Raw genomic sequence first — 20,440 nt, forward strand, 5'->3', positions numbered from 1 at the left:
CTCTTGGAGTCTTTAAAAAAAAAAAAAAAAAAAAAAAGCATTTCTTCAAACAGGTTATTTGTTTAAGCCAGCTATTAGTATAGCTTGTGTGACTGCGTCTTCTACTCTTTAGTGTGATAATCTATCTGATCAGATTTCAGATGACTCTGTGGATGAAGAATTTCACAGTAGATTAAGGCTGATTAGGCTTGCTAATGCCTATATCTGTGATGGTATTGTTGACATTATTAAAATCAATGCTAAAAACATGGCATTGTCAGTTTAAACAAAAACATTATGGCTTATATATTGATCTGCAGACATTGTGTCTTAATCTAGCTATGCTATGATCTCTACAGTAACTGGAAGTAAAGGTGCTTTACTCCCTCAAGACAAAAATCTAAGGGAAAAAACTGATATACCAATTGCTTTAGTTCTTTTTGTCATTCAATGAACAAAAAAATCTTCCTCCTTTTCTCAAAAGCAGGACTCTTCCAGATTTTCCTGGAAATCTAATAAAAATTGGTCCAAAGGTAAACACTCTAAAAAGCCTTCTACCTCTTCAACCTCAAGTCCAAATGAAGATGTGGCCCCTGATCCAGATCAGCTACAAAGAACTCCCTATCTTGGTGGATAGAGAACCAATCCATTCCTCAGGGAGCATTGTTTGTCCGTCCAACCTGGACGCAAGTCTCTCAAGTAAGGGTGCAGTATGGGGATCCAGAAGAGCACAAGGAGTTTGGTCTTGTCAGGAGGTGAGGTTAACAATAAACATTCTAGAAATCTTTGCTATCTTCACGGCTTTCCAAAACTAACCACTTTTGAAAGAAGAGACTTTCCTTCTCTTTCAGTCAGACAATGTCACAGCAGTGGCACATATCAATCACCAACTGGGAACTTGAAGTTCTCTAGCTATGAAGGAAGTCTCTGTATCCTGTCTTGGACAGACAAAAATATTTGCACGATTTCTGCAATTCATATTCCAGGGATAAAACGATACAATACACTTATTTTAACTTACCGAAAAGTAATATATACTAAACTATAGACACAAGCAAGTTAATTTGTAGTGAAAACATGTTGTTTATTTTGAACGTTTTGTATCCCAGAGAGCTTTATTACTTTCTATGGAAGACAACTTCCAGGTTTCTCCTCTTTTCTTAACTCAGTTTACTGGTCTTCTAATATGATATGGAAACGGGCTGTTTAAATGCAGCGTATAATGATCGCATGATTTAGATACACTCAGTAAATTTATTGTTATGTGTATATTTAAAAGTAGCATCATCTTAAGCATGTTACATTTCATAATTATAGAATTCGTGTAAACTTATTCGCCAACTGCTACGATCAGGGATAGGCAAGGTGTCCGTACACGGACAATGGTGTCCGTGACTGGCCCTTGCAGTGTTTGCCACCCGTTTTGTAGAGGGGAGGGAGGCGTAGGACAGATGAATGCTGGTCCTCACTCCTCCTTGACCCAAGCGGTGCCATGCTTAGTAGCAGGAAAGTGAGGGAAGAAGCAAGCTACCTGAAGTTAACTTACTGTGAGTCGTGACCCATCCCAATTCCTTGATCTGTGCGGCAGCGTGGTGCAGGTGTCTGTGTGTAGAAGACCGCTGCCTACTATGACAAATCTTACGTAACCAAGTAAGTAACCAAACATGATGATCATGCAATTAACATCAAGGTGGGTGGGTTTGGTCAGGAGTTGCAGACTCTCAATATAACCAAAAAAAATAAAAGGTAATACCAGAAGCAGTCTTTATATAAATGTTATTTTAAACTTGTTTGATTAGATGAGTAATTTGTACTTGTGGAACTCGATCAGGGGAGTCCAATGTGCAGCCCATTTGACATCAAAGTGTTGCTCTCCTGACTTATAGAAACATAGAATATGTCGGCAGATAGGAACTATTCGGCCTATCTAGTCTGCCCAAGTTTCTGAATACTTTTATTAGTTCCTGGCCTTATCTTTTATCTAGCATAACCTTTTGCCTATCCCATGCATGTTTAAACTACTTCACTGTCTCTACCACTTCTGCTGGGTGGCTATATCACCATGTATCCACTACCCTCTCTGTAAAGAGAGTGTTTTTTGATGTTTTTAATTTGAAATGTACCTTGGTGTCCTTCACTAACGTTTGTACTTTGCAAAATGTCCGCCACAGCCTTGGTCCGTGCCTATCCCTGGCTACGATACACTACAAAGTATTTTCCCTATCAGGCATAGGTATTGAACACCCTCCCATACATTAACCTATCACAAGGAGATGGGAGGGGTTATTGGCTAACTCCCCTATCAGAAGGAAGGAGAGGGGTATTAAGTTTCACTCCGGGATAGGTAGCCATATTTACCAATGGGTATTTAAGGTGTGTCTAATGTCGGCTCGGTTTGTCCGCATTCAGTAAATAATAGTAACATTGAGAAAGGCGTATTAAACGCCGAAACGCGTTTGTGTAATTTCACCTGATGCCGATGTATGCAGTTATCGGCCAGGAAACAGGGAGGTGTGGGACCGTATGAATGTTGTTTTTAGTGTGGTGGAAGCTGTTGTAACAGGTTATCCTGAACAATTTTATACCTATATATTAAAAGTTATATTTTATATTGTCTAATATTAGTTAGAGGGTGAGTGCTACAATCCCTTTCTTTTGCCCCACTTCCTCTTAGTGGGGTTTATGTTGTACATTGATCATTTGGGCAGCACCGGTCCTATTTATTTAGGGCTTATCCTCTCACACCGATCACAGTGCCAGTAAATTCCTCTTTATAGTTATAATCAGTCAGCAAATTGGAGTGGCATTAGACATATATAATTAGCTCTCCGCAGTTAGGTTTCTTTCTGTCCGTAGTCAGCCTCCCTTTTCGTTAGCCGAGGACAGCTTGTGAATCGGTCTGTATAGGGAAAAGCTCCCCGGATCCCATATTGCCCTTCTTGATGCAAAACAATAAGGGGAGAAAGTTGTAGCCAGCAGAATAAATCTTAAAAATCCTGTCTTCGAATTAAAGGGAGCAGCATATTTTAATGGTGACAGGGCTGAAGAATATCTCAGACATGATGTTCCGTAATGCTTATTGTCCCAAAATAGACCCTGAATTTAGAGATTATAGCGATAATCTATCCTTTTACTCATGCTAGGTATAGGCACCATTTTAACAGTGGGATCCAAAAAGCCTGCTTCTGCTGCTATCTGCTCGATATCTTCTTTGCTGCCAATCAAGGCAACGCTGACACCGGTATCTTGTGTTCTTGTACAGTTCTGTTTTACCAGCAGTGGAGTCGCTGGGTGCGCTATTTTTACTAGCATCTTCAATGTTGTACGCTCAGTGGGGTTTGTAACTTCCCGTGTAGGCAGTCCGTCTTCCCCAGCAAGAACCAGTATTCCCCATGTCAATTGTAGGGACCTGCGGCTGTATCTGCCTGTTGGATCAGGGTGCCGTCAGTTCTCCAAGCTGCGGTTAAGTCATTCTCAAGCTGGAGGAGATGCTTGTTCAAAAGAGCACTGATGACTTCCAAGAGGTTATTTTCACTAAACGAGATCTTCGATATCTGTATAGCTGGTCTCCGTTGTAGTAAAAACAGATTGCTATGTGGTAAAATTATCCTCCTATTACAGGATATCTTAACCCCATAGTTGGGGGGGGTTACGTTTGCGGCAGCCCCAGACCTATGCCACGCACCTCACACAGGCCTTATGTCTTAAGATTGTCACGCTGCTCAAGTGCAGCAGGATGAGTACTGGCTTCTAGGCCTGTGGAGACGGGCGCTGCACAGCTGTCTCAGAGAACATAGGAAGTAACATCAACTCTGATTATCTGTCTGATCTCTAGTAAACAGATGGCAATATAAGTGTAAAACAATGCAGATTTACTGTAGAATATCAACAAAATATCTTTCAAGTTTCAAGAGCTTCACAGAGAAGCATCTTTCCGCAATGAGAGCAGGCTCCGCCCTCTTTGCATTCCTTTTGAGCCCCTAGAATTATTAAATTTCTACAAGAAGGTTTAAATAAGGGTTTATCTGCCAGTTCTTTAAAGGGTCAGATTTCAGCCTTGATGGTATTATACTATATAAAAAAAAATGCAAAATTTCCTAACATTCAGCTAGATTACGAGTTTTGAGCGCTATAGGGATTTTAACGACCGCAACAAAAGCGGCGTTATTTCACCTCCCTACAGCGCTGCTATTACAAGTTTTATAAAAGCAGGCTTGTGCCGGCGAAATGGTTGCATTGAGCTCCATACCGCACCGAAATCAAGCGCTGCTTTGACGTGCTCGTGCATGATTTCCCCTTAGACATCAATGGGGAGAGCCGGCAAAAAAAAGCCTAACACCTGCGATCGTGGAATGAAAAGCTCCGTAACGCAGCCCCATTGATGTCTATGGGGAAATAAAATGTTACGTTTAAACCTAACATAAACCCCAAGTCTAAACACCCCTAATCCGCTGCCCCGACATCGCCGCCACCTACATACAGTTATTAACCCATAATCTCCCACCCCCAACATCGCCACCACCTACATAAAACTATTAACCCCTAATCTGCCGCTCCCGATGTTGCCGCCACTATACTAAAGTTATTAACCCCTAAACCTATGGCCTCCCACATCACTACCACTAAATAAATCCATTAACCCCTAAACCTAACGTAACCCTAAGCCTAACACCCCCTAACTTTAACATAATTAAAATACAGCTAAACTAAAGTTACAATTATTAACTAAATAATAAATATTTAAAACTAAATACTTACCTGTCAAATAAAACCTAAGCTAGCTACAATATAACTAATAGTTATATTGAAGCTATCTTAGGTTTTATTTTATTTCACAGCTAAATTTGTATTTAATTTATCTAGGTAAATTAGTTATTAATAGTTATTAACTATTTAATAACTACCTAGTTAAAAAAAAAACTTACCTGTGAAATAAAACCTAACCTGCCTTGCACTAAAACCTAACATTAGAAGAAAAAAATACACTAAAATTACTAAAAATAAAAATAACTAAATTACATAAAAAACCAAACACTAAATTACAAAAAATAAGAAACAAATTATCAAAAATAAAAATAATTACACCTAATCTTATAGCCCTATCAAAATAAAAATCCCCCCCAAAATAAAAAAAACCCTAGCCTGCAATAAACTACCAATGGCCCTTAAAAGGGCCTTTTGTGGGGCATTGCCCCAAAGATATCAGCTCTTTTACCTGTAAAAAAAAATACAAACACCCTCCCAACAGTAAAACCCACCACCCCCACAACCAACCCCCCCAAATAAAATAACTATCTAAAAAAACCTAAGCTCCCCATTGCCCTGAAAAGGGCATTTGTATGGGCATTTAGCTCTTTTACGTGCCCAGACTCTAAACTAAAAATAAAACCCACCCAAAAAACCCTTAAAAAACCTAACGCCAACCCCCGATGATCCACTTACAGTTCTTGAAGTCCCGCTTGAAGGATCCATCCAGCCGGCGAAGTTCTCATCCATGCGGCAAGAAGTCTTCATCCAGCCGCCGAAGTCCTCATCCAGGCGGCAAGAAGTCTTCAGCCAGACGGCATCTTCTATCTTCATCCATCCGGCGTGGAGCAGGTCCATCCTAAAGACATCCAGCGAAGCATCCTTTTCATACGGTCGCCTCTGTAAACTGGAACTTCAATGCAAGTGACGTCATCCAAGATCGTGTCCCTTGCATTCCTATTGGCTGAAAGATTTAAATCAGCCAGTAGGATTAGAGCTGCTAAAATCCTATTGGCTGTTCCAATCAGCTATCTATCTATTGTCTATCTATCTATTGGGTTCTTGTAAAGCGGGGCTATTCACCCGTAAGGGTCTCAAGGCGCTGAGGGTTGCAGTTCAGTCGAAGAGCCAGGTCTTGAGGTCCTTTCTGAACTTAGGGTGGTAGCTTGTCTGAGGTGTAGCTAATAGGATTAGAGCTGCTAAAATCCTATTGGCTGTTCCCATCAGCTAATAGGATTGAGCTCTCATCCTATTGGCTGATTGGAATAGCCAATAGGATTTTATCAGCTCTGATCCTATTGTCTTATTAGAACAGCCAATAGGATTTTAGCAGCTCTAATCCTATTGGCTGATTGAAATCTTTCAGACAATAGGAATGCAAGGGACGCCATCTTGGATGACGTCACTTGCATTGAAGTTCCAGTTTACGACGGCGACCGTATGAAGAGGATGCTCCGCGCCGCATGTCTACAGGATGGACCCGCTCCGCACCGGATGGATGAAGATAGAAGATGCCGTCTGGATGAAGACTTCTTGCCGTCTGGATGAGGACTTCGCAGGCTGGATGAAGATGGAAGAGGCCGCCCGGATGAAGACTTCTTGCCGCATGGATGAGGACTTCGCCGGCTGGATGGATCCTTCAAGCGGGACTAAAAGAACTATAAGTGGATCGTCGGGGGTTAGCTTTAGGTTTTTTTTAAGGGGTGGGTTTTATTTTTAGTTTAGGGTCTGGGCATGTAAAAGAGCTAAATGCCCTTTTAAGGGCAATGCCCATACAAATGCCCTTTTCAGGGCAATGGGGAGCTTAGGTTTTTTTAGATAGTTATTTTATTTGGGGGGGTTGGTTGTGGGGGTGGTGGGTTTTACTGTTGGTGGGGTGTTTGTATTTGTTTTACAGGTAAAAGAGCTGATATCTTTGGGGCCATTGGTAGTTTATTGTAGGCTAGGTTTTTTTTATTTTGGGAGGGCTTTTTTATTTTGATAGGGCTATTAGATTAGGTGTAATTCTTTTTTATTTTTGATAATTTGTTTCTTATTTTTCGTAATTTAGTGTGGGTTTTTTTGTAATTAGATACTTTTTGTAATTTTTATAGTAGTGTTAGGATTTTTTTAATGTTTAATTTAATTGGTAGTTAGTTTAATTGTAGTTTAATAATTATCTTAGTTTAATTGTTAGTTTAAAATTAATTTATTTAATTTGACAGGTAAGCTTTTAATTTAATTTAAGATAGGGAAATTGTAATTTCACTATAAAGTTAGGGGGGCGTTAGGTTTAGGGGTTAATAGTTTATTTTAGTATATTTTTGTGGGGGCTTTCGGTTTAGGGGTTAATAGTTTATCCTATATAATAAAAGGCCAAGTGTGTTTGTCCGAAGCTGTCATGAGCAGTAGAGACTGCGCGCGAGGACAAACGCACCTGGCCTTAATCTAACTGACCTCACCTGGCGTGGAGTGGGCGTGGCCGGACGTGCGTGATGTGGGCGTGGCCGGCGTGACATACATTTAATACATTTTAATAGTGACGGCGATGTCCGGAGCGGCAGCTTAGGGGTTAATAACTTTATTATAGTGTTTGCGATGCTGGAGGGCCTCGGTTTAGGGGTTAATATGTAGTTTATGGGTGTTAGTGTACTTTTTAACACTCTAGTTATGAGTTTTATGGTACAGCTTTGTAACGTAAAACTCATAACTACTGACTTTAGATGGCGGCATGGATCTTGTGGTTATAGAGTGTACCGCTCACTTTTTGGCCTCCCAGGCAGACTCGTTATACCGGCACTATGGGAGTCCCATTGAAAAAGGACTTTTTTAAAAGTGAGGTACTGACGTTGCGTGACTGGCTAAAAGGTGTGCGGTACACCTATACCGACAAGACTTGTAATAGCAGCGTTAGGGAAAATGAAGCGTTATGGGCCATAATGATGCTATTTGACTCATAACACAAAACTTGTAATCTAGCTGATTGAGTTTTGTTTAGGCTTTTGTCAGGATCAAACCAATTATTAAACCAATCTCTCCTCCCTTGAAAATAAATTTGGTTCATAGCGTCTTACAAGTCCCTCATTTTGAACCCATGCATGTTTAGGATAATCAACTGTTATCTTGGAAGGTATTGTTTCTTCTAGCTACCATATAGCATCTGCTAGAAGGGTTTTTGAGCTATCAACTCTCTTGTGACCCTCAATATCTCATTTTTCATCATGATAAAGCGGTATTACGGACAAAATTTGACTTTTTACCAAAAGTTGTGTTTTCTGATAACATTGATTAGGAAATTATTGTTGCTTCTCTGTGTCCTAATCCTAAAAATTAAAGGGATACTAACCCCAATTTTTTTCTTTCATGATTCAGATAGAGCATGAGATTTTAAGCACTTTTCTAGTTTACTCCTATTATCAATTTTTCTTTGTTCTCATGCTATCTTGATTTGAAAAAGCAGTACTGTAAGCTTTAAATCCGGACCATTTTTTGTTCAGCACCTGGGTAGCACTTGCTAATTTGTGGCTAAATGTAGCAAACCAATCAGCAAGCTCTACCAAGGTGCTGAACTAAAAATGGGCCGGCTCCTAACCTTTTATTACTGCTTTTTCAAATCAAGATAACATGAGAACAAAGAAAAATTGATAATAGGCGTAAATTAGAAAGTTGCTTAAAATTGCATGCTATATCTGAATCATGAAAGAAAAAAATGTGGGGTTAATATCCCTTTAAGGAAAGACTTATACATAATTTAGATGTTCTCAGATCCGTGAAAAGGCCAGATCTGTATCTTGGCTAAAACGTCTGATTCGCAAAGCTTACTTGGAGGTGGAAAGGTCTCCCCCAACACGCATTACGGCCCATTCCACTTCTTGGGCTTTTAAAAATGGCCTTCTGTTGAACAAATTTGCAAGACGGCTATGTGGTTTTCCCTACATATGTTTACTAAGTTCTACCATTTTTATGTTTTTACTTCCTCTAAAACAGCTTTTGGCATGAAAGTTCTACAGGCAGTAGTGTCTGGGAATTAGGTGCTTGCCATTTTTAAATTTATTTTCCCGGCCATATTACTCATGCATTCCACTGCTTTGGTATTTCCCAGGAGAACTGGATCGTGGACTCTCAACACCTCAACAAACTTTCTTTTTGTTTCCCTTTTTTTTGTGGCAACAGTTCTATTTGCACCCCTGTATTCCCTGCTTTGTCCTTTCCTACTTTTTTTTCTTCTACCTCTTCTTGCTTGGCTATACGTTAAACTAGGTAGGAAGGATGAGGTGCTCTTGGAAGTTTTGTGAATCATTGCCTCCTCCTAGTGACCAGTAGTTGAATCCCAGGAATTGTGGATAAATGAATTTATCAGTTAAGCAAATATTTTGGGGTTTTCTCCATACAAAAACTATTTTTCAAAAAATTGGAAATTTGCAGTTACAGCTGTACATGTGTAGTAAGTTCTGTGATTTAGTTAATATATGGTAAATTATATAAATTATAAAATGTTTACATTAAAGAATTTTGCAGCTATTGAAATAAATGGAGTTACCAAATGTTTTTATACCATTCTTATTGGTTGTTACTTAAAAAGGTGACAATCCACTATGATATATTTACAGACTGTGGATAAAGTAGTACGACAAGCATTATAAGGAAACCTTTCTAATATTTAATCACCTCTTGATGAAGTAAACATGCTCCCTATTCCATGACACCTGAGCGTCTGTGTTCTATCAGAATCTGTATTACGTCTAAGCAGGACGTTCAATTTTACAAAACAGATTTGTACCAAAGCTGTACTAGGTTTTCAGTCTAGAGCAGCCAGGAACCCATATGTTCCAAGGCAAGACGAGTGAACAGACTAGAATCCACAGCAGCAAAAACTTAGCTACAGAGAAGACAGGAACAAACTAATGAAGCAGGGATTGACCTTTGAAAATCTTGAGTTGTTGTGTACCTCTTGTTGATGAGTCTAAAAATGTGACTTATGTCATTTGTACACAAACTTTGAACCTTCAGTGAGCCAAAGAATGTGATTGATAAAAATCACAGCAGATTCCACATTTTTTCAATAGATTTCTATTTTACTAAGTGTTATAACATATTTTGATTAAAATTTGTGTTGTCAACGAATGATGAACTAAACCACAACCAATTGTTTATTTAAAAATATATATTTTCTAGTTGTTACCAAGCTTGTAAACAGAGGATATCAACCACATCTGGAAGATTTCTTGTTACGGATCAACTTTAACAATTACTACAAAGACAGCTAAAGAGAATAACAATTCAACCCACGATGATTTCATCGCATGTCCTTATAGATTTATTATCCCTCAAGACTCTATTGTAAATACATCTGCAAATAAAAATGTGTAATATGAATGTGTGCAAAACAACATTAAAATATATACTTTTGATATATTTTTAAAAATGTGTGTGTTCTTTATTCCAAATATACAATATCTTACCCAACATTTTAAGTATTTTCATTATACATGACTGAGCAATGTCTTGAATATTCATCTATTATATATTTATAAAACACCAACATATTCCACAGTGCAGTATTATATGTTTACATGATGGCATAATATTTATGAAATACAGTTGCTCAAGTTGGAAATAGGTAGAAGCCGTGTCTGTTTGTTACTACACAACATTTACACATTTTTTTGGGGGGGGGGTTGGGGTTCGTAAATTGACTCATGAACCTACATACTAAAGTATCTACCTGAACAACTGAAATAATTTTGGTGGTAGGGAAAAAAGATGTTCATAGAGGGTGGAACTTTTAAGTTTGAGGAAAGTCTTACAGAACAAAGAAAAATATATACCATTATGTTTATATTGAAGAAACCAGAGAACGGGTGGGAGGCTATGAGGGTTTAGACAAGGAGACTTTCAAAGTAACATAATTTAATAATGGGGACAAATGAGTCAAAATTAATTATTAAAAGAATGTCTCATTGGCACAAATTACTTTGTTACTCAGCTTACTCAAAGTGCCAGTGCCGATGAAAACAGAGACTCTGCATAGTCTCCAGTAACACAATATGAAGAAAATGTCCACAGTACTGTATTAATGATCTATATTTTCATTTAATATACAGACTAAAAAGGGACGTTTCGGGTCTTTAATGCATGAGTAAGGGTTAAAGACCCGAAACGTCGCTTTGAGACTGTATATTAAATAAAAAGAGAAGATCATTAATACAGAGCTGTGGACATTTTCTTCATATTGTGTTACTTTATTCACATAGTTACACAATGTCTATTAAATTACAGAAATAATGAAATATTTCACTAGAAAAGTTATTTTTTCTTTTCCTCCCTCTCAGATTTGCTTCAGTCACCGACTTCCTTCATTCTTCCATCTTCTAATTACACCACATATTCATAAGAGTCTTCTTTTAGAAGGAAAAGAGAGGAAATTATTAATTATAGTTTTAAGAATTAGGTAGTTATTTTGATTTGTATTTTCTTTATGATCTTAAGGTGTATATGTGTTAGTTGTACAGTAATGAAGAAATATGTCTTAATAAAAAGTTGCATAGAACAAGACTGGAATTTCAATAGAATGAGTGCAGTATGAGAAAATTCCTACATGTGTTTGTAGTGATGGTGAGAGAAAGTGTCCTGAACTGGGATCATGGAAGAGAGATAGAGGAACAAGTGGTCACAGCCTTAAAGGGACAGTCTACCCAGAAATTGCTTAAAAAGATAGATAATCCCTTTATTACTCATTCGTCAGTTTTGTATAAACACAATTATATTAGCCCTTTAGTGACCACAGCACTTTTCAGTTTTCTTTCCTAAGATATGGTAAGTCCACGGCTTGAGTAATTACTGTTGGGAATATCACTTCTGGCCAGCAGGAGGAGGCAAAGGGCACCACAGTTAAACTGCTAAGTATCACTCCTTTACCCACAACCCCCAGTCATTCTCTTTGCCTTTGGTGCATGGAGGAGGTGACGTTTAGGTGCCTGAAGAATTTTTTTTATTTAATCTACAAGCAAGTTTTGAGGTATAGCCGTATTCCACGTCATTCCTTGCAGTCGGGTAGTGGTAGCATTAAAGCAGTTAGGAACTTGTAAAGTGGTACTTACTGTGTTTTCCTAACAATTGCTACCCTAGTTTAGAAAGCCAGAGTTGGCTACTCTGTTCTTTCTTTTTCAAAGGTCTCTGTGAGGAAATGTGTCCTCTCATACCTTGTAACTGTCTACATGCCGGACAGCGGAGCAGGTAAGTGCTTTTTCTTCCAGTTGTGGAGACCATGCACTTAACAAATTAAAAACACTGCTTTTTTATTGGGACATAGATAATCCTGTTGTATAAGTTACACTGGGGCATGAAGCAGGCACTGTAGCATTTGTGAGATTAACATTTAAACGCTTTTAAAAAGAAAGGGTAAAATGTTTTTATTAGGCTTTATTTTCTGACACATATTTACTTGATAAAACAATACAAGTTTAAACTGAAAATAAGGCTGAATTTTCTATTTCAGCAGTTTATTCATTTCCCCATTGCTATAAAATAAAATGATGCAACATTTTAAACTGTCAGGTTTGAAAAAACGGTTATTTCTGGTACTCGGTGTAACAGGAACTAGTGCCTCTCTGTGTCGCAGCAGTAATTTGAGCTTGGCAGTTGTGGTCACATGACCGGCTTTACTTTATAACGTTTCTGAGGAAAAAGTTTTTCTCCATTTCTGGGTGATCCGGTTTTAATTGGTTTCGATAAGGCACCTCAGTAATTGAGGTGTGGGGTTGGCTGAGGGGTATTTTAGAAGTTAATTGGATGTTTATTAAATGTTTTTTCTTAACTTTTCTCACATAATTTTAGCTGGGGATCTATCGTAATTTGGGATAAAATTTAAAGTGTATTTTTTCCTTGGCTTATTTTAATTGAATATTAAAATCTTTTAAACTTATCTGTACAAGTTTATTTACTGTTTCACAACATGTCTGATATGGAGCAAGAGCCTGCTCTCATGAATTCATGCTTATTATGTTTAGATGCACAAATTGCAGCTCCTATGCAATTTTGTTCTTCATGTGTCAAGAAAACCTTGCAAAATAAAGGTAAAATTTTTGAGCCTAATGTCTCTCAGGATGATGCTGTTAAAATAATGCCTCAGCTTTCTCCTGCTACATCCCAAGCCTCAATGGCGTCACATGCAGTGCCCTGCGGTTCCTCTAACTCCTAGTGGCATTTATTTAAAAGCAGAAAATGCTGCTCAGGTATCTTCAGCGGTATCTGCGGCACTAGCTGCCATTTCCAGATTACAGGTAAAACGCAAGAGGAAATCTAGAAATTCATAAAGTAAAGTGCCTGTCCTCAGTTCTGCTTCCCAAGTTGCCCTTTCTCATAAGTCTAATGAGGAAGATACAGCAGGACTTTCTAAAGGGTGAAATATCAGATTCGCATAGTATAATTCCTTCTGAAACTGAGGTGGTATCCTTCAGATTTAAGCTTGAACACCTTTGTGTATTGTTCAAGGAGGTTTTAGCTACTTTAGATGACTCCGATGCCCCTGTCATTGTCACTCCTAAGAAATCTAGTTTCTTTGATGAACCTTCCACTTTGGAGGTTTTTCTTGTGCCGGACCGTGCTAGGGAGATTATCTCACAGGAATGGGAAAAACCAGGGGTGTGTTTTTCCCTGTTTCCCATTTTTAAGAAAATGTTTCCTGTCGAGGACTCCATTAAAGACCCTTGGTATACTGTACCCAAAGTTGAAGGGGCTATTTCCACTCTGGTTAAGAGAACCACTATTCCTATTGAGGATAGGTGCTCTTTTAAGGATCCGATGGACATGAAGCTGGAGGCTTATTTGAAAAAAATTTATGTTCATCAAGGTCTCCAATGGCAACCTTCTGTGTGTATTGCCATCGTGACTAGTGCGGTATCTTATTGGTTTGACACCTTGGCTGATTCTTTTCAAGTAGAGACTTCCTTGGATGAAATTCAAGATAGAATTAAAGCTCTTAAGTTGGCCAATTACTTTATTGCAGATGGCATTTTACAGGTTGTTAGACTAGGTGCTAAAACTTCTAGTTTTGCTGTCCTAGCCCGCAGGGCATTATGTTTGAAATCCTTGTCTGCGGACGTTTCATCTAAAGTCAAGCTTCTGGCTATTCCTTACAAGGGCAAAACCTTGTTTGGACCCAGTTTGGCAGAAATTATCTCTGATATTACTGGTGGAAAAGGGTCTTTTCTACCTCAAGATAAGAATAGGCCTAAAGGACGTAAGAGTAATTTTCGTTCCTTTCATAACTTCAGAAGAAAGCATTCCCCTTCTTCTTCCAAGTAGGAACAATCAAAGTCTTCTTGGAAACCCAATCAGTCTTGGAACAAGGGGAAACAATCAAAGAAACCCGCAGCTGATTCCAAATCAATATGAAGGGTTTGTCCCCGATCCAGGATCGGATCAGGTGGGGGGCAGACTTTCTCAGTTCTCCCAAGCCTGGATACGAGATGTCCCAGATCCCTGGACTGTGGACATAGTATCCCAGGGTTACAAATTAGAATTCAAAACATTTCCTCCTAGAGGCAGATTCCATCTCTCAAGATTATCTGCAGACCAGATAAAGAGAGAGGCATTCTTGAAATGTATACAACATCTTTCCTCTCTGGGAGTGATAGTACCAGTGCAGAAACAGGGTCTCAGGGTCTACTCAAACCTATTTGTTGTTCCCAAAAAAGAGGGAACTTTCCGTCCCATTCTAGACTTGAAATGTCTATTTCCTCTTGCCTCTCTCTTCAGGCTACCGCTTATCCTTCAGGGGCTCAATGTATGGAGGTAATCGGTCTGATGGTGGCTTCCACGGACATCATTCCTTTTGCTCTATTCCATTTGAAAGCTCTCCAGTTGTGCATGCTCAGACAATGGAATGGCGACCATGCAGATCTATCTCAGAGAATAAAGTTAAATCTGTCGTCAAGGGACTCTCTCCCGTGATGGATTTCTCAGGAACGTCTGTCTCAGGGTACATGCTTTCGGAGACCTTCCTGGGTGATCGTGACCATGGACGCCAGCCTGCTGGGCTGGGGAGCAGTCTGGAACTCGTTAAAAGCTCAGTGCCTTTGGACTCGGGAGGAGTCTGCTCTTTCCATCAACATCTTGGAGTTGAGGACGATTTACAATGCTCTTGGCCTCAGTTGTCCTCAGCCCAGTTTCAGGTTCCAGTCAGACAACATAACCTCTGTGGCTTACATCAATCACCAGGGAGGAACTCAGAGTTCCTTAGCCATGAAGGAGGTTACTCGGATTCTTCAGTGGGCAGAGACCCACAATTGCTGTCTATCTGCCATCCACATTCCAGGAGTAGACAACTGGGAAGCGGATTTTCTGAGCAGACAGACTTTTCATCCCGAGGGGTGGGAACTTCATCCGGAGGTGTTTTCCAGCTTAGTCCTCAAATGGGGGGTGCCGGAGTAAGATATGACGTCCCATCAGAACGCCAAGCTTTCAAGGTACGGTTTAAGGTCAAGAGATGTGCAGGCCGTTCTGATAGATGCTCTGGCGGTTCCTTTGGTTTTCAGGTTGACATACCTGTTTCCTCAGTTTGCTCTCCTTCCACAAGTCATTGCTCGTATCAAACAGGAGAGGGCATCTGTGATTCTAATAGCCCCTGCGTGGCCTCGCAGGATCTGGTTTGCAGACCTAGTGGATATGTCATCTCTCCCATCTTGGAAACTACCTCTGAGGAAGGACCTCCTGATTCAGGGTCCCTTCCTTCATCCAGATCTCGTTTCTCTGAAGTTGACTGCTTGGAGATTGAATGCTTAATTCTGTTTAAGCGTGGTTTTTTTGAGTTGGTCATTGAGAGAATGATTCAGGCTCGCAAGCCTGTTACTAGGAAGATTTACCATAAGATATGGCGTAAATATTTTTATTGGTGTGGATCCAAGGGCTACTCTTGGAGTAGAATTAGAATTCCTAGAGTTTTCAGGAAGGCCTGGAGAAGGGATTGTCAGTCAGTACCCTGAAGGGTCAGATTTCTGCTTTATCAGTTTTACTACATAAACATTTGGCGGATGTGCCAGATGTGCAATCTTTTTGTCAGGCCTTGGTCAAAATCAGGCATGTCTTTAAGTCTGTTGCTCCTCCTTGGAGCCTTAACCTTGTTCTTAAAGTTTTACAGCTGGCTCTGTTTGAGTTGTTGCATTTCATAGACATTAAGTTGTTATCTTGGAAGGTTTTGTTTCTTGTTGCTATCTCTTCTGCTCAAAGAGTCTCTGAACTCTCAGCTCTGCAGTGTGATTCCCCCTTATCTTATTTTTCATGCCGATAAGACTGTTCTTCGTACTAAGGTTTCCTTCCTAAGGTTGTTTCTAATAGAAATATCATTCAGGAAATTGTTGTTCCCTCTCTGTGTCCTAATCCTTCTTCCAAAGAATGTTTGTTACACAATTTGGATGTTGTACATGCTCTTAAATTCTACTTACAGACTAAGGATTTTCGCCAGTCCTCTTCCCTCTTTGTCTGTTTCTCTGGGAAACGTAAAGGTCAGAAAGCTACTGCTACTACTCTTTCTTTTTGGATACAAAGTATAATTCGTTTTGGCTTATAAGACTGATGGACAGCAGCCTCCTGAGATAATTACGGCTCATTCCATTAAAGCTGTTTCCTCTTCTTGGGCTTTAAAAAATGAATCTTCTGTGGAACAAATTTGCAAGGCTGCAACTTGGTCTTCTCTACATACTTTTTCCAAATTTGATATTTTTTCTTTTGGGAGAAAGGTTCTTCAAGCGGTTTTGCCTTTTGTTTAGGACTGCCTGTCTTGTCCCTCCCAATTTATCTGTGTCCTCTAGCTTGGGTATTGGTTCCCAACAGTAATTACTCAAGCCGTAAACTCACTACTCTTAGGAAAGAAAAACAAAATTTATGCTTACCTGATAAATTTATTTCCGGATATGGTGAGTCCACGGCCCCACCCTTTATTTTAAGACAGTTGTTCTTTTGACTATAACCTCAGGCACCTCTACACCTTGTGTTACTCCTTTTTCTCCATTTCCCTTCGGTCGAATGACTAGGGGTTGTGGCTAAGGGAGTGATACTTAGCAGTTTAACTGTGGTGCTCTCTGCCTCCTCCTGCTGGCCAGGAGTGATATTCCCAACAGTAATTACTCAAGCCGTGGACTCGCCATATCCGGAAAGAAATACATTTATCAGGTAAGTATAAATTTAGTTTTTCTTACCGTTTGGAACCAGGGCTATTTTTACATTTCTGCGGTGTTTGTGTTTAGCTGTAATTTTCCTCTTACTCATTTACTGTACCCACACATATTATTTACCGTTTTTTTCTTGTCAATAAATGGACTTTCTAAAGATACCATTATTTTAATCATATCTTATAATTTATTAGAAAAATTTATAAAATATGAAAGAATTAAAAAAACACACTTTTTCTAACTTTGACCCCCAAAATCTGTTACGCATCTACAACCACCAAAAAACACCCATGCTAAATAGTTTCTAAATTTTGTCCTGAGTTTAGAAATACCCAATGTTTACATGTTCTTTGCTTTTTTTGCAAGTTATAGGACAATAAGTACAAGTAGCACTTTGCTATTTCCAAACTTTTTTTTTTTTTTTAAATTAGCAATAGTTATATTTTAACACAGATATCTGTCAGGAATCCCTTAATAACCCTTCACATGTATATATTTTTTAAAAAGAAGACAACCTAAGGTATTAAACTTGGGGTATTTTGACTATTTTCATGCAACCATTTTACCACCTATCTATGCCAAAGTTTGAAAAAAACTAAACAAAAATAGCAATTTAAGAATACATTTACTGAGCAGGTTAAAGGTTACTGACAAAAATTACCTCAATATGTGTTCAACAACATCACCTCAGTACAGTGATTCTACCAATTAATAGGTTTGTCGGGTTCTCAGGGGCTAAAAGACCTTATTTTTATGGGCGCATTCCAGTTTTCCAACTTGGAATTTCCACATCTGTCATCATGCATCCATGTCCTATTTGGGACATTTCTGAAGCCGGCCAATGTAATTTACCCACATCAAACCATATATTTCCTTCCATAAGGCAGGGAGAGTCCACAACTTCATTCTTTACTGTTGGGAAATACAACAACTGGCCACCAGGAGGAGGCAAAGAAACCCCAGCCAAAGGCTTAACTATACCTCCCACTTCCCCTATCCCCCAGTCATTCCTTGCCTTTCGTCAGGATAGGAGGTGTCAGAAGATTTGGATAGTCCTGTAATTATTATTATCGGTTATTATGGTATGTTCCCTTCAATAAAGGACTGGAGTTTTAAGTAGTCATGTCAACCTCTCAGTGAGAGTATTGATGAAAGTTAGAGTCTGGAGATGCAGGGAAAGTTTTTCTGCGAACCCATCCAGACTGTCGCTAACAACTCCTGAGCAAATCAGTGTTGATAAGTTTCACTGCTTGCTGTTACACACTAAAGTCCATGTCAGAGGCACCGCTGCAAGACTGCCACACTTAAGAGGCTGTGTCTGTTCCACAGCATGATTTTTAAATACATTTTCAAATACATTTTCAAACGCTATAAAGGGTCACAGTGTGGCTCCTTTATACCTCTATAGGATCAAGGGTTAAAGGGACACTGAACCCAATATTTTTCTTTCGTGATTCAGATAGAGCATGCAATTTTAAGTAATTTTCTAATGTACTCCTATTATAATATTTTCTTTTTTCTATTGCTATCTTTATTTGAATAATAGCAGAAAAAGTCCTGTCTTACGCACCACATGACCGGGTGCAGTCTCTTTTCATTTCCTACAATCCTGCTGCAGACTTTATTCCTGAGGAGAGCGTTTTCACTGTGAGCTGTCTGGGTCTAGGAGGTGGTGAGTGCCCCAGCCATTGGGAGTATAAAGGTGCCGGTTTTAAAATAAAAGCATTTACTTTTGTATCCTTCTGTGGGTATATGCTAAGCTATGGAGGACTCTGATACATTAGAAGGTTCCACTCCTGTCTTGAATAATAATTCCTGTTTATATTGTGAGTAGGCAGTGGTTTGCCCGCCTGCTCAATTTTGTTCCATATGCCTAAACACTGTTCTAAAGTCTAAGAAGGGAGACAAGCCTGCTAATATTCTTAGCGCTTTTAGCCCCTCTGAGCCGTCTACCTCTTAGGATTCTATGTCCCGAAGGATTACTACCCTTTCTATGCAACCCACTCCACATGCAGTTCCCCGCAGCACAACTAATCCTCCAACTGGAGGGGGCTTTTTTCTTGCTGACTTTACAGCGCAGTTACAATCAGCATTGTCTTCGGCCCTGAGTGCTTTTACCTTCCAAGCTTAAGAGAAAGGTTAAACATAGTTCTGACCTGGAGTCATCTAAATATTTGTCGGCTTTAGCTATTATGTCTCAGCTATACGAGGATGTGTTAACTTCTGTAGCTTCAGAGGGTGAACTTTCTGGGTCGGAGACTTCAGCGGAGGAACCCTTCTTTAGATTTAAAATAGAGCATCTGCGTTTTGTCTACGCTAGAGGTTCCAGAGGCTATGCTACCTGAGGAACCTAAGATCCCTAAATTAGACAGGGTTTACGAAGACAGGAAGGTCCCTCTGACTTTTCCTGTGCCCGTTAAAATGGCGAACATTATTATTAACGAATGGGAAAGAATTGGATCTTCTTTTTCCCCCTCGCCTACTTTTAAAAAATTATTCCCAGTCCCTGACTCTCAGTTTGAAATGTGGGGTTCCATCCCTAAGGTGGATGGCGCTATCTCAACGCTTGTTAAGGAAGGAAAATGTTTTAGCATACAAGGTATTTATTTTAACCGGCGACCGATGTGGCCGTGGTTGCTGAAGAAGCTACCTACTGGTGCTACTCTCTGTCAGAACTCATTGAGGTGCAAACGCCCCCCTTCATCTGTAATGCGAATATGCAGATTTTTAGCCTAAATGCAAAAGCCTCTGGCTTTGTGGTCCTAGCCCGTCGGGCTCTCTGGTTGAAGTCTTGGTCTGCGGATATGACTTCTAAATCCAGACTCCTTTCGCTTCCCTTCAAGGGGAAGATTTTATTTGGTCCAGGGCTGGACTCCATTATTTCTAGGGTTCCTGGAGGGAAGGGTGCCTTCCTACCGCAGGATAAGAAGAACAGGTCTAAGGGATGACAATCTTCTCATTTTTGTTCCTTTTGTTCTGACAAATCCCAACGACAGCAATCCACATCCAAGCCAGAGCAGCCCAATAAGTCTAAACAGACTAAGAAGTCCGCCGAGAACAGATCGGCATGAAGGGGAGGCCCCTGATCCGGAATCGGATTGAGTAGGGGGCAGACTGTCTCTTTTTTCAGACGCTTGGTTCTGGGATGTCCAGGATCCTTGGGTCCTGGAGGTTGTATCTCAGGAATACCGGATAGGTTTCAAATCTCATCCGCCCAGGGGCAGATTCCTACTCTCAAGTCTGTCTACCAGACCAGAGAAGAGGGCTGTCTTTTTATCCTCTCTATGAGTAATTGTCCCGGTGCCTACCGAAGAAAGAGGTTTGGGGTTCTATTCAAACCTTTTTCTGGTCCCAAAAAAGAAGGGGACATTCCATCCAATTCTGGACCTAAAGTGCCTAAACAAGTTTCTCAGTGTTCCCTCCTTCAAGATGGAGACGGTACGGTCAATTTTTCCTATGGTTCAGGAAGAACAGTTCATGACCACCATAGACCTGAAGGATGCATACCTTCATGTTCCAATACACAGGGAACATATTCAGTTCCTGAGGTTTGCATTTCTGGATCA

At 39.8% G+C, this 20,440-nt stretch overlaps 2 protein-coding genes across 3 annotated transcripts in view; one reads left to right on the plus strand and one right to left on the minus strand.

Annotated features, from left to right (window-relative positions):
• TUBGCP6 (tubulin gamma complex associated protein 6) overlaps positions 1-10,129 on the plus strand; it is a 379,035-nt gene extending 368,906 nt beyond the window's left edge. The window contains exon 26 of the mRNA XM_053716637.1: positions 9,880-10,129. Within this exon, the coding sequence (XP_053572612.1) occupies positions 9,880-9,971 (92 nt within the window). The 3' untranslated portion in view covers positions 9,972-10,129. The remainder of the gene's footprint in view (positions 1-9,879) is intronic.
• Positions 10,130-11,029: 900 nt separating this feature from the next.
• HDAC10 (histone deacetylase 10) overlaps positions 11,030-20,440 on the minus strand; it is a 236,388-nt gene continuing 226,977 nt past the window's right edge. For both annotated transcript variants that reach the window (XM_053716638.1, XM_053716639.1), the window contains exon 21: positions 11,030-11,105. In XM_053716638.1, coding sequence (XP_053572613.1) covers positions 11,080-11,105 — 26 coding nt within the window. In that variant the 3' untranslated portion in view covers positions 11,030-11,079. The remainder of the gene's footprint in view (positions 11,106-20,440) is intronic.

This window comes from Bombina bombina, chromosome 6 (assembly GCF_027579735.1).
Source record: "Bombina bombina isolate aBomBom1 chromosome 6, aBomBom1.pri, whole genome shotgun sequence".
Classification (NCBI taxonomy): Eukaryota; Metazoa; Chordata; class Amphibia; order Anura; family Bombinatoridae; genus Bombina; species Bombina bombina.